General features: G+C 36.0%; 1 protein-coding gene across 7 annotated transcripts in view; it reads right to left on the bottom strand.

The window, feature by feature from the left end:
* LOC121863741 (baculoviral IAP repeat-containing protein 6-like) overlaps window positions 1-13198 on the bottom strand; it is a 146822-nt gene that overhangs the window by 48128 nt on the left and 85496 nt on the right. For all 7 annotated transcript variants that reach the window (XM_042362498.1, XM_042362500.1, XM_042362504.1 and 4 more), the window contains 4 exons: window positions 9698-9821; window positions 8974-9078; window positions 7783-8050; window positions 3946-4151 (listed from right to left, as the gene is read on the bottom strand). In XM_042362498.1, coding sequence (XP_042218432.1) covers window positions 3946-4151; window positions 7783-8050; window positions 8974-9078; window positions 9698-9821 — 703 coding nt within the window. The remainder of the gene's footprint in view (window positions 1-3945; window positions 4152-7782; window positions 8051-8973; window positions 9079-9697; window positions 9822-13198) is intronic.

The following is a 13198-nucleotide window of genomic DNA, read 5'->3' as shown; positions in this document are numbered from 1 at the left end:
CATAAAAGTTTAATCACAATTTATAAAGTATCAAAAATTGAATACAAAGACCTGGAAGAAGTGTCAAACTTTAAAGCCCCCATAATGTACTGTACTGTATATGCATAACAAGTGGTATAAACAAAAATAAAATCCTGACTGAAACATCTAAATATTCAGACAGTTGGTTGACAGCCATCCCAGCAAAATGTACAGAATCACCGAAGATGGACTCATGAAGTGACTACTGAACATTCACAGATCATGAACAAATCTAGTATAAAGTAGATCAGTCTTCTAAAAACTGATAGTGCTTGGAGAAAAAAATTATGGGAAAAATCAATGTTCTGAACCAAAGCACAACAGTAAGTACTAGAAAATGTGAAACTTTATTAATATATTTAGAGCATAAACGAGAGATCTGATAAAAACTACAGCTGCCGTGGGATATGATACAAGCCCAAACTGGAGGTAAATAATTTTTATTATTCCAAAGTATGAGTGAGTATCATATAAAATTTCAAGGGACAGAGCTATCAATGGAAAGCAGTAAACCAGCATCTTAAAGGGTCTCTCTGAATATAGTAAGGTCCTGCTTAACAAGCAATATGAGTATCTGAAAAATTGACTGTTAGGTGAATTCTCATTCAATAGGACCCCTGTTCCCAAAACATCCATCCCATATTAAAATCTGAGATATATTACAGCTTTTTTTTTTAACCAAAACACCATGGTTTAAACTTAGATGTGCTCCAGCCTAAAGAATTTTAACCCTAAAACTTAACCTAACAAGACTAAGGATTGTTTTAGTATAGTGTACTATACTTACTAGTGCTGAAGATGAATGCTGGCCATATTGGCCTAGAATTTGTTGATTGAACATTATAAACAAATGTCACCCTGTTATCTAAGCTCATTGGCTAGCCAGGATGTGTCAGCTTGCCACAGACTTTACCTCAGTGTATAGAAAAAAGGTCTACAAGTGTACTAACCCAGCTGGAGGCTTTAACGATAACAAAGCATTACTAGTCTCACACCATGAATGAAAATGTGAGCTGGTTCACTTATCATTTTACTCATTAAAGTAAATAGAAGTTCATTCATTGATTCTCATATTCTAAAACCAGAGTTGTAAAAAGTACTGAACTTTTTTACTTAAGTGAAAGCATTGTTACATTGGCAAAATGTTACTCAAGTAAAAGTATCCAAAGATCAATGTTCTCTAGTAGAAGTAAAAAGTATCTCACTCATGAAGTACTTAAGTACTGAAAGAAAAAAGTAAAAAAAAAATTATTAATTGTCTCAAATATTAAAATAAATCCACAATAAATTAATAAAAAAATAGTTAACTAAAGATACAAATATAGGACACATTTATTTGCAAATCTTTTTATCGAGATCAATTAATAACAGATTCTCAAAATTATGGCTGTCCAACCAGGATCTTTTAAGCCTAAATGTAAGCCCAGCATGACCTACCAAAAGAGAATACCGGTAAGTTCAGCTGCTCTTTTCCCTACAATCCATCTCAGAGATAGTGAGCGGGCTGAAAATATATCCATCCAACATTATAGTCACCTTCCTTATCCACACAAGTATCGTCGACATGGACTTCTGGTTCGCAGACATAATGTTATCTCTGCGTGCATTAGGTTAGGATACAGACCTGTTTGGCATGCATCTGAGGCAGGGGATGACCCACACTTCTCTTCCTGTAAACTCTGTAACTGTCCCAACACTAACACCCTTCAACACTATTGTATTGCCTCGAGTGTCCCACTGTCAGGGACTTCCTACCACAGGGAGAGTCACTAACCACTATGTCACCACCTACTTATTTGTAATAATTTTGATTTCATACTTGTACACTACCTATGCTTTGGTGAGTGCTAACTCCCACTGCCCTTAAATCATATCAATATTGTCTCCATATCGCAAGTTATAACATGTCCTGCAAGACACAAGTACAGTACCAATGTATTAGTGTTTGACCGCATGGTCTTGTGACTAGGCTTGTCGCCCCCTGGGATGTAATAAATTATTTAAATAATAATAATAAGCCCATTATGACGATACAGATGCCCACAAGCAGTTGATGCAGGTAGTGGGGTGTTAATCTTCAGAAATAAGTCACATAATTTGGGGAAAGACCTCAGTAGCTCCATTTCATCCCCTGGGCATGCCAAGTAGCTATCAAGCGTCTTCAGTTGAGGGGTTTGTGGATGACTGTTCCCTCCATAGTGCGTGAACTGTCCCTCTAATTTGGGTGTGGCTGTGGTAACATCACTTTTCGATAAGTGGCTGAATTTTTTGCACCACGTAACATCTGGTGGGTGCTGGGAGAGGGCAGTGGTACTTGGCTATTTAAGCAGAAATTTTAATACACCCAATCTCACACATATGTATAGATGCAGGCGTTATAACTAAGATGGGATTATGTAAAACATTTTAGTCACAACCTCTTTGAAATTCATTTTAGGTACAGGAATTGTTTCCATTATTTTTCGCTCGATTTAGTGAACTAGTTTGCTAAATCAAGATTAATTCTGGTAAAACGCACACACCTACGGAGACACCTCAGACATATATGTACATAGAAACATTAGAAACATTATTCATAGCTTACCTTAAACTAGGGGGTTCGGTGTTTGTTTAAATTTTTTTTTCCTATAATTTCCAAACTTTTTCCAATTGATAGCTACATCCTTTTGACTTTCTCCCTCACACCACTTCCTTTCTGAGACTTCTGAGAGACTTTCAGCATGATGACCAAGCACAGTAGTTAGTTGACCATGAGGTAGCAGTGAACAACACATACGGTGGTGGCAAGACACAGACTGAGCTGATGTAAACAAACCCCATTTGGCGCGGAATTTAACGGAATCACACTCGATTTAGTGAAAAGGTTTGCTAAATTGAGCGAAAATAACGTAAAGTTCGATTTAGTGAAAATTTAACGGACTCATACTCGATTAGTGAACTAGTTCGCCTAGATCGCTAAATCAAGCAAAAATAACGGAAAGTTCAATTTAACGAAAAGGGGTGGCTCGAATTAGTTCGTTAAATTGAGAAAATAAGTGTATATGTACAGAGCAACTGACGTCTAACAGGAAAACCAAGCCCCTGAAGGAAAGGTGGGGAAGAAGAGAGGGGATTTGATGGGGGGATAAGAGGGTTGGCTAAGTGAGATGGATGGTCAAGGTGCTAAAAGACACAAGAAGATCAAAGGGAAAGTCCACTGTCATGGCTACTACCACCTGATCTAACCTGACCTGAAGTCACCTCACCTCACGAAACCTCTATGTATGTGACCGTGTGGTGTCTCCCCAGACCCACACTGTACCCTTCACAGCTCCACCCACACCATACCCTCCACCCACACCATACACTCCACCCACACAACTCTTTTACTTAGGATAATTAATTATTTTAAAAATATATTATTAGTTTGCCACAGACATTAAAATTCTCTGTTTGGGACATGTAACGAGTAACAAATTTTTTTTTTTTTTTTCAATTGTAACGGAGTAAAAGTATTAGAAAACCATACTTAAGTATAAGTGCTAAAAAAAATTTGAGTACTTTCTGAAAAGTAAATACCCATAAATGTTACTAAAGTAAATTTATTTATTTACTTTACAACTCTTGTCTAAAACTCTAAGAACATTAACCCAAATTCTCATTCGACAGGACCTTACTGTAATAAGAATAGTTAAATGGAATGAGTACAGCACTGGCAGTGAAGAAAACTTGCACCAATTCTGTTAGGTGGACGTAACTTAAAATCACAATCATCCCTCTACAAAAATTAAGGACTGTATACAGAAAGCTTAAATAACATTAATTAAATTTTGTTGCCCATAGGGATGAAGTATTCCATTAACCTCTCCACATCTACATTTTTTTTTTGCACCAGTAAGACAAAAAAATAAAATATACATATCTACTATGTATGAGGCAACTCACCTGGGCAGGAGTGACAAGTGGTGTTTGGGAAAGCTTGCGAGAAAGGTTCAGAAGGGAGCAGAGGAGAGCGAGGCGAGACGGTGCCGCCCCTTGACCACCTGAACCCAACACAGAGGCAAACAGTCCTCCTAGTGAGTGTGGATTGTGGTTTGTAGCTCCATAAGTCACTCCCTCACTAGACATGAGATGCCCATGAACCAAGATCACTGAGAGGAAAGATTAATATAGATTAGTTTATCATAATGCATCTATCTCAAGTTACTGAAGTTCACTCAATGGAAGGGAAAAAAAATCAAGAAAGTCAGCAAAACAAATGGATGGTCAATTAACAGAAGAATTAATAGCTGGAGTCATGGCGAGTGTTAGATAGTCACCTAGGGAAGTTATGGACACCTGTGAATTACAATACTGTGCAGTAAAACCTCTATTCACTAGATATCGTTTTTTTTTTTTTTACTCTCTCTCAGGCTGCTCCAAACTGCTCTTCTATTCACCAATAATATTTTTAAAAGTTTGAAAAATCTAGCATCAGTCCAGTCAACTTGTAAGTTCATAGGTGCTGTTGAACGTCCGTGCATGGGTACACGCAGCACATCTCTCAGTCTGACACTCTCATTCTTGCCTTCATGCTTATCACATCAGTGCGCCACACCTCGCTACTACACTCATTTACGTCAACTTTTTTATGTACTGTGTCCATTGTCTTTAACAGGAGCACTTGAGGGTTTTAAGAAATGGGTGAAATTATGTAGAGTACATACTTTAAGAAATACCATAATTTACAGCATATAAGACACACTTTTGTCTGAAAATGGAGGGGGAAAAAAAATCAGCCTGCATTCTTTTCGTGAAGTTGCAGTCTCCCATAAGGTAATCAATTCCCAGTTGCTGTTTCCAATAGGCTAAATTCTACCTAACCCAACTCCAGAGTTAAAAATATGTTATAGCTTACTTAAACACATTATTTTTATTTTAAATTAATTAAAAAATAATTATTATAAATATAAAAGCTTCATTTACAGATCATGTACTGATGATGATAACCTGAGATGATTAACATCCATATGACAGACACCAAACTCTTCAGAGGTAGCTAAGCAATAACCATTTCTGAACTCTTACAAGCATTACAATTTATTAATGCCATACCTGCAACATTTATTTTTACATCTACAAATACTTGATACAAATGAAGATTTAGAGATAACTTTCTTTTCACATCTGCATTTGTTAAAATCGCTGGCAACATTGTAGTCAAATTAAACTCGTCACTGTTATCTCCAGGCGACTGAGCCAAGCCGTGAGGTGTTATGGTTGTTTTTCAACTTGTAATTTTGGGTAGATATACATAACTTTCTCCATTTAATTTTACTCAGTTACATGCACACACCATACTACGTACATATTGTGAAAAAGGTAAAAGAAATATTGTCTCAAGGGCAAACACATAATGGGATTGTACACTTCTTTGCACACGAGTTAGCTGGCTGGCTCATTGGGTGCACCACTTGTGTCCCCAATTTCTACACATTACACATTTTTAGTTGACCCAGTGCCAACACCTTTCTTACAGATCGCACATGGCCATTGTCCACTTTCCACCATAGATCCCTCACCCACACAACAAATCAATACTTTTCTTTTCACCACATTCACTCTCAGGCCCTTTGACTTTATTTCATCTTTCCATTTCTTATATTTCTCCAAGTCATCAGCATACAACAACTCCCAGGGTTGGCCAGTCCTAGTCCAAGAAATTGCCTCCAGCACCATGATAAACAGAATATGGTTTAAGAGTCCCTTGATGGACTCCAACTAACACCAAAAAATAAATCACAGCAAAACACTACTCCCACACACACTCAGCAATATCCCACTTACAACTTCCTACACAACCATCTACAAACACATACACAACAACTTAGCAACCTCCTCCCTACGAAACTCAAACCAAACAGCATACGAAAACTGTCACCATCAGTTATCCACATTATAGAAACTAATCTCAAAAGAGAAAAGAGAGCACTTCTCGCCAGACTATGCTGTGGTCACTGCCCTTCTTTAAACAAGTATCAAGACGATACACAACTCCCCCAAAATCCCGTCCACACTGCAACTCATCCATTCCTTACATGCCCAACATTCAACCACCAAAGAAAATCCTTCAAGGTTGCTACTATATATGATTTCTGGGAGTAAACAAATGTTGTTACTGAACACTTGAGTACTTGAGGTCCATGCAACAACAACAATTCCAATACATATAACTGAATGGCATAAACATAACTAAGTATCACTGCACACTTGTCTTACTGGCAAGCTCTCCTGCTCCATGTTTCAACATTATCATGAGAAAATTGGCAGTAAAGTGACAATGTCTTATGTATAAATTGACCATTACACAATATCAATATTACACACAGTATTATACAGTGGTCCCTCAGTTAACGAACACAATTCGTTCTACGGAGTCGTTCTTTAACCGTTCGTTAACCGAATCCATTATTTCAATGGGAAATTGGGTAATTGGTTCCAGATCACAGAAAAGTACTGTACATACAAAAGCCAAAAATGCATAGTCAGAAACACTCCTAAAATTCCCCTACATCGCCCTTAAATCACTATATATATACGTACATATACTGTACACTGTTACTCTTAAATCACTACTGTAATGTGATACAAGTGATTAATTTTTATCTCGTGGAAAATATATGACGTTTATATTCAAATTATTCGCTGTCTTGCAAGGATGTACAGTACAGGTTTGCACTTAAGTCATTTATTTCTTTTATGTTTCTATTAGTATGGTGTGTGCATGTAAAGGAATGAAAATAAATGAAGAAATTTATGTAAATCAACCCAAAAATACAGTTGAAAAACTTTATATTATAAAATGTACTACAGTACTGTACACTAATGTACTAAAATTTTTATCTCTTGTGCAAAATATGATGTTTATATTCAAATTATTCACTGTCTTGCAAGGATTCCAGCAATGCAAATTATATTCTCCTGACTTTAGTCTGTGATATTATATAAGATAAAAACTTAAAGCCTACTGTATAACCACCAAACCCTGGCTGGGAGGGAGGGGGGGGAGGGGGAGGTGACAGTGACATGTTTAGCAGTTGGCACCGAAGGTCTAGTGAAGTATTTATTTGTTTATTTATGTCCTTTAGATTGAGTTTTTGTTTTTTGTTTATAAAATTTCATAGAAGTGACCCGGGAGAATATAATTTACATTGCTGGAATTCTTATACGAGTGATTAATTTGAATATTATCATGCTATAGTTTGCACTAGACTAAAATTTTAGTAATCATTTTGTACATTATTTTGATTACATGTACAAGTACAGCTTTGCCCTTAGGACAGTGTGTTCATGTAAATGAGTTTCAATAAATGAATAAAGTTACATATATCGCGCCTAAAATAATAGTTGAAAAACTTTATGTAGACAGAGCTTGGATGGCTAAATTTTAGAATGACCAATAATTTTAATATAAAAAATGCACAAATATTAAAGAGCAAATTTTTCTTGATATTTACTCCACTAGAAACAAATGTAAACATAGAACAGATTACTGAATTGGCAGACTAGCCCACCACCTGATCAGCTGATGCTCACAACAAAACGTGATGTTCGTAAGGATTTCGTTAATCGAATTTTTGTTCGTTAACCGAATTGAAGATTCTGATGGAAGGTAATTCGTTAACCGAACCGTTCGTTAACCAAGGGACCACTGTATTAGGAAATTTCAATAAGAATTGAGCAGGAAAGGTTACTCAGTCACGAATCAAAACATTAGACCAACAATATTCATGTAGTACTCACCAGTTGAGTTAATGATGGCTAATGGTACATGCATACGATCCATTCCATCATAATGCATTGACAAAAGAGTTCCTAGCAGACAGCACTGGGCATCTAGTGGCCCCATAGATAATGATATAGCTCCCTGAGGTTCCAGTAGGCGTGAAACTAGACTAAGAAGTGCAGATTTCAGAGTGGTTCCAGGCACGCTGGTCACACTGATGACATCACATCGCACGCGCAGCCGAACTAACAAGTCTTCTAAAAGTCCAGTTACTGTACTGCCAACCTAAAATGAAATTGTGCATGTTAATACAAGAAAAATAATACTGTAATTTCAATAATCTGCCAAGATTATCATACACAAGACTCGAGATAATTATATCTGTTCATCAATGGAAACTAAGAAGGGGAGGCAAGCGAAGATGAAGGAAGGATTAAGGATGGGGCAGATGGTGCACTACAAGTGATGGACATGTAAGAAGTAGCACTGTGCATGGGTAACAGGAGAGCATGGTGTTAGTGGATTATGGGGGACAGATGATGCTATTGTAGTTGTGTGAATTGACAGGAATACAGGGTGTCCACATTAAAATGAAACGACTTTGAAGCCTTATAAATTTTAATTGAATAGAGCAAACAGGAATATTCACACAGATCATAGTCAGTATGCTTGAGGTTCATTTGGTTTATGGGTACATTAAGGTAGACATTCAACGTGTGCACCATAAGTAGCACAGATTAAGTCACAACGGTACCCAAATTTCCCTTCAAACATAATTTAATATCTCATCACAGTGGCGGTGAGCTCCACAACCCCTGAGATGTTAAAATATGTTTGAAGGGAAATTTGGGTACCGTTGTGACTTAATCTGTGCTACTTATGGTGCACACGTTGAATGTCTACCTTAATGTACCCATAAACCAAATGAACCTCAAGCATACTGACTATGATCCGTGTGAATATTCCTGTTTGCTTTATTCAATTAAAATTTATAAGGCTTCAAAATTGTTCCATTTTAAATATATATCATGAACACTGTTGTGGAAGGGAATACTGCAGCAGAACACACATGTTAAAGCATTGGGAATGTAAGAATAGCAGCAAATAAAGGAAGACTATGTGTTTGTTCTCAATGTCAACAACCCTGCACCACATGTACTGTTGTAGGAAAAGGCTCAAGAAAGAGAGAAAATAAATAAAATACTCACGACATCACTTCTCATGTCAGATCCTGTAGCACATGATCCAGTTAACAGCTTTTGCAATGTTGGAACAAAATTCATATCTGTTACAATGTTCATCGCCATTCCACTCTGAAAAAAAAATAATTACAAAAATAAAATAAAAAATAAATAAAATAAAAAGACAGAAAATGACACTCTTCACCATTTTAAGAAATTATATATATATATATATATATATATATATATATATATATATATATATATATATATATATATATATATATATATATATATATATATATATATATATATATATATATATATATATATATATATATATATCTGACATATGAGTAATTCACAAATGCAAATATTCTTGGATAGTAAACAAAAGTAACATTCTGCAACAAGTTGTAATGTGTTGCAGCTTTTCAATCTCTGATGTGTGTGAAATAGTTAATGGATATAATGTTTATGGTTACAGGGTTTATGCTGGCAATATACTCTCATACTTCTTCTTTGAATGGATATTTTTGTACAGTGTTTTCTATATTTGAATCAAGTATGAAGACTGTCAGTCTGAATTTAAGTTTATAAAAAAAAAAATTGTATTGCAGTCACAAGTTCTTGGTGCTGGGTAACTAAAGTTCAATTGTAGTTTTGAATATTAAACATGAATTAGTTGATAGTGGCAAAAATTTTTAAAATACAATTTCTTACAAGAACAGGACTATAAGATGAGACTCACCAAATCAATGTGATCATATTGGTCAGCAGTAGTGGGAGGTAGTGGGTCCTGGGGTGTGTGATTACAACACAAAGTGAGTGTCTGCAGCACAAGACACCAACACCGCATGCTCACACTCCCACTTCTGTAATATAAATTTTAAAACATCTAAGTACCATGCAAGAGACTACTTGCTCTTATCCGCAATTCTTCGCATAATGAAGACACGTCTTCCCTACGAACCAAATAAGGAGGAGTTCTACTGGTCAAAACAACCAAAAGTCACCTCTCATACATGCTGAACTTCACCTTTGATCACTTAGCAACAATTATAACAATGTCTTCATTTTATAGTCTACTGTGATTCCCAGTGTGTGTGTGTGTGCAATAAAAATCATGGCACCTTTATTTTGCATTTCCTATTTTTTTTTTCAAGTTTCATGCAGCACCTGGCTGGCCAGCCACACTGGCATAATGGAGGAGACCACATACAGTAGTTACACTTTGTATAGCATTGTGGCTTTATTTATACTCAATGAGGTCGTGCATGCTGGGGATAGTAGTTGCCGCAATCAACAACAATCCTCACGCATGCACACACCAATAAGATTACATGTACAGTCAACCCTCACTTTACACGGTCCCACATTCCGCGTTTCCACGTTTACGCGGTGCCCTGCCAGAACCCAGGATGCTCACATTCTGCTGTGGGTGTACCCCTTTACACGGGTGAAGTATAATTTTTTTTAATTTAGCCCATAAAATTCATACAAATTATCCGGCCAGAATATAATTTACATTGCTGGAATTCTTACAATTTGATGATCATTTTGAATATAAACATCATAGATTTTGCATTAGACATACAAATTTTAGATATAATGTTTACTCTTGAGTAAATATGTTATCTTTTGTGCAAAATATATGATATTTATATTCAAAATATTCCTGGTCTTACAAGGAATCCAGCAATGTCAATTATATTATCCTAACTTTAGTCTGATTTATTATTTATTACTAAAAAGGTAAACAGTCTGGTATTCCCACACATTTATCTAGTAGGGACGTTGGTGGGGGTGGGGGGGAGGGAGGGAGGGACCGGCGACCGACCATCTGTTACCATGTGAAGAATATTTTTTTTTTTATTAACTGAAGATTTTTATTTTAGCTCATAAAATTCATACAAATTACCCGGCCAGAATATAATTTACATTGCTGGAATTCTTACAATTTGATGATCATTTTGAATATAAACATCATATATTTTGCATTAGACATAAAATTTTTAGATAAAATGTTCACTCTGAGTAAGTATGTTATCTTTTGTGCAAAATATATGACGTTTATATTCAAAATATTCCTGGTCTTACAAGGAATCCAGCAATGTCAATTATATTATCCTAACTTTAATCTGAGGTATTATTTAATACAAAATGTTAAAATCTAAATTTTTCACCCAACATCTCTTGAAGGGAGGAGTGGTGGGGGGGAGGGTTGGGACTGACCGCGCAGTTGGAAGAGGGGGGGAGGCAAGGTGGGGTACTTTGATTGACAGATAGTGTCCTGAAAAATATTTTTTTTTTATTAACTGAAGATATTTGTTTTAGCTCATAAAATTCATACAAATTACCCGGCCAGAATATAATTTACATTGCTGGAATTCTTACAATTTGATGATCATTTTGAATATAAACATCATATATTTTGCATTAGACATAAAATTTGTAGATAAAATGTTTAATCTGAGTAAGTATGTTATCTTTTGTGCAAAATATATGACATTTATATTCAAAATATTCCTGGTCTTACAAGGAATCCAGCAATGTCAATTATATTATCCTAACTTTAGTTTGAGGTATTATTTATTACTATACCTGGTTTACCCCCCAAAATTTCTCAGCGGGAAGAGCCAGCAGTGTAGTGTGAGAAGAGGGGGAGGGAGTCGTGTCCATTATTTGAATGGACATTAACTTGGCGACTGTATTTCTCTATTTCTCTTAAGTATTAATTGTGTGCATGTACCATCATAAAATTAAGATGTTATTTTTACTACAACATAGTTGTGTGTCGTCAAAAAGTGGAGTTTGGGGATCGGCCTGGACTCCATTTCAATTAATCCCATATGTTATGTTATTCACTTTACGCGTTTCTCGCTTTCCGCGGTACCCTCCGGGTTACATTAACCACGTAAAGTGAGGGTTAACTGTAGTTATTGTTTGATTTTGTGCTCTTACTGTATATGCTTTCAACTATATTTTTTTTTTTTTTAATTTTGTCTTAATTTCTGCCTTACATCAATTAACCTTAATTTCAGCATCATAACAAACTATTTGTGGTTACAGTGTCAGAGAGTACTTTTGTGGGTTAAACTATTTTCATTATTTTTTTATACACATGGGGGGGGGGGTAGATGGCTCTTCTGACGGATGAGGGTTCAACAATCTTCCCACCAATTGTAGTGAAAGGGTAAACCCTTAATGGTAGCCATCATCAGTGAAAGCTCGCTGTAGGGATAGCAGCCATGATCAGTGAAAGTTTCATGTTTCTTGCACTTTAATTTTGTGTATATGGAGGTGGAGAAAGGAATTGTTAGCTGCCGGTTAAGGGTTAAGCAACTGCACAAGAAATGATGGAAGAGTGGAATAAATCTCTTATCATGACTGAGCAGGATTGGGAAAATGGATCACACACATCACAAAGCTGTTTTCTCCCTTCCACCTGTTTTCTTTGTCTAATAGGAAAGTTCTCAAATAATAAGGCAAACACTTTTAAACAAGAAATGGGATTAATACAAATATACTGTCTAGTCATGTAAGACTTGAGGAGCCATTTCACCTATAGATGAAGTTGTCAAAGAAAATGAATAACAGTGAACAAGATTAAGTTTCCTTAAACCCATTTACTCTGTCACAACAGAACAATACTGTAGCAGAGGAAAATAGAGGACAACTAACCCAGATAGCTACGGAAGAGCTACAAACTTACCAGCAAACCTCCCAGCACGATATACACATCAGGGGTAGAAATTCACCATTTTTTCATAGTCGCCAGCAGGACTAGTAGATTTGAAAATTTACTAGTCCTTATAAATTTTTTCTAGCCCTTAAACAATTTGTCAAGAAACATTAAACATTGGCACTTACCGGGTTTATACAAAGTTCTATTTACTGTGTGACATTTATTTACTCGTAAAAACCATGTTAAATCATAAACCAATACAGTACTGGAATAATCACATATTAACTAAATTATTAACATGAAGCATGTATTTACTGTGTGACATTTATTTAGTACTAGAAATCATAAACCAACACTGGAATAACTAAATTAATTGAATGGAACACAGATGTTTTCACTGCATTTGAACAAGCATTTCCTGTACATGCTCCTCATTCAACTCATTGTTGTCGTCCAGATCTTCCACTGTGCTGCAGCCAGCAGTGTGAGTGTAGCCATCCACACGGCGGGCCCCAGTTGTTAGGAATCTGGCAATGGCTTTGTCTGGATTGAAGTTGCCTACAC

This window comes from Homarus americanus, unplaced genomic scaffold, assembly GCF_018991925.1.
Source record: "Homarus americanus isolate GMGI-L3 unplaced genomic scaffold, GMGI_Hamer_2.0 scaffold48354, whole genome shotgun sequence".
NCBI classification, from domain to species: domain Eukaryota; kingdom Metazoa; phylum Arthropoda; class Malacostraca; order Decapoda; family Nephropidae; genus Homarus; species Homarus americanus.
This window is presented reverse-complemented; position numbering and strand designations above follow the sequence as displayed.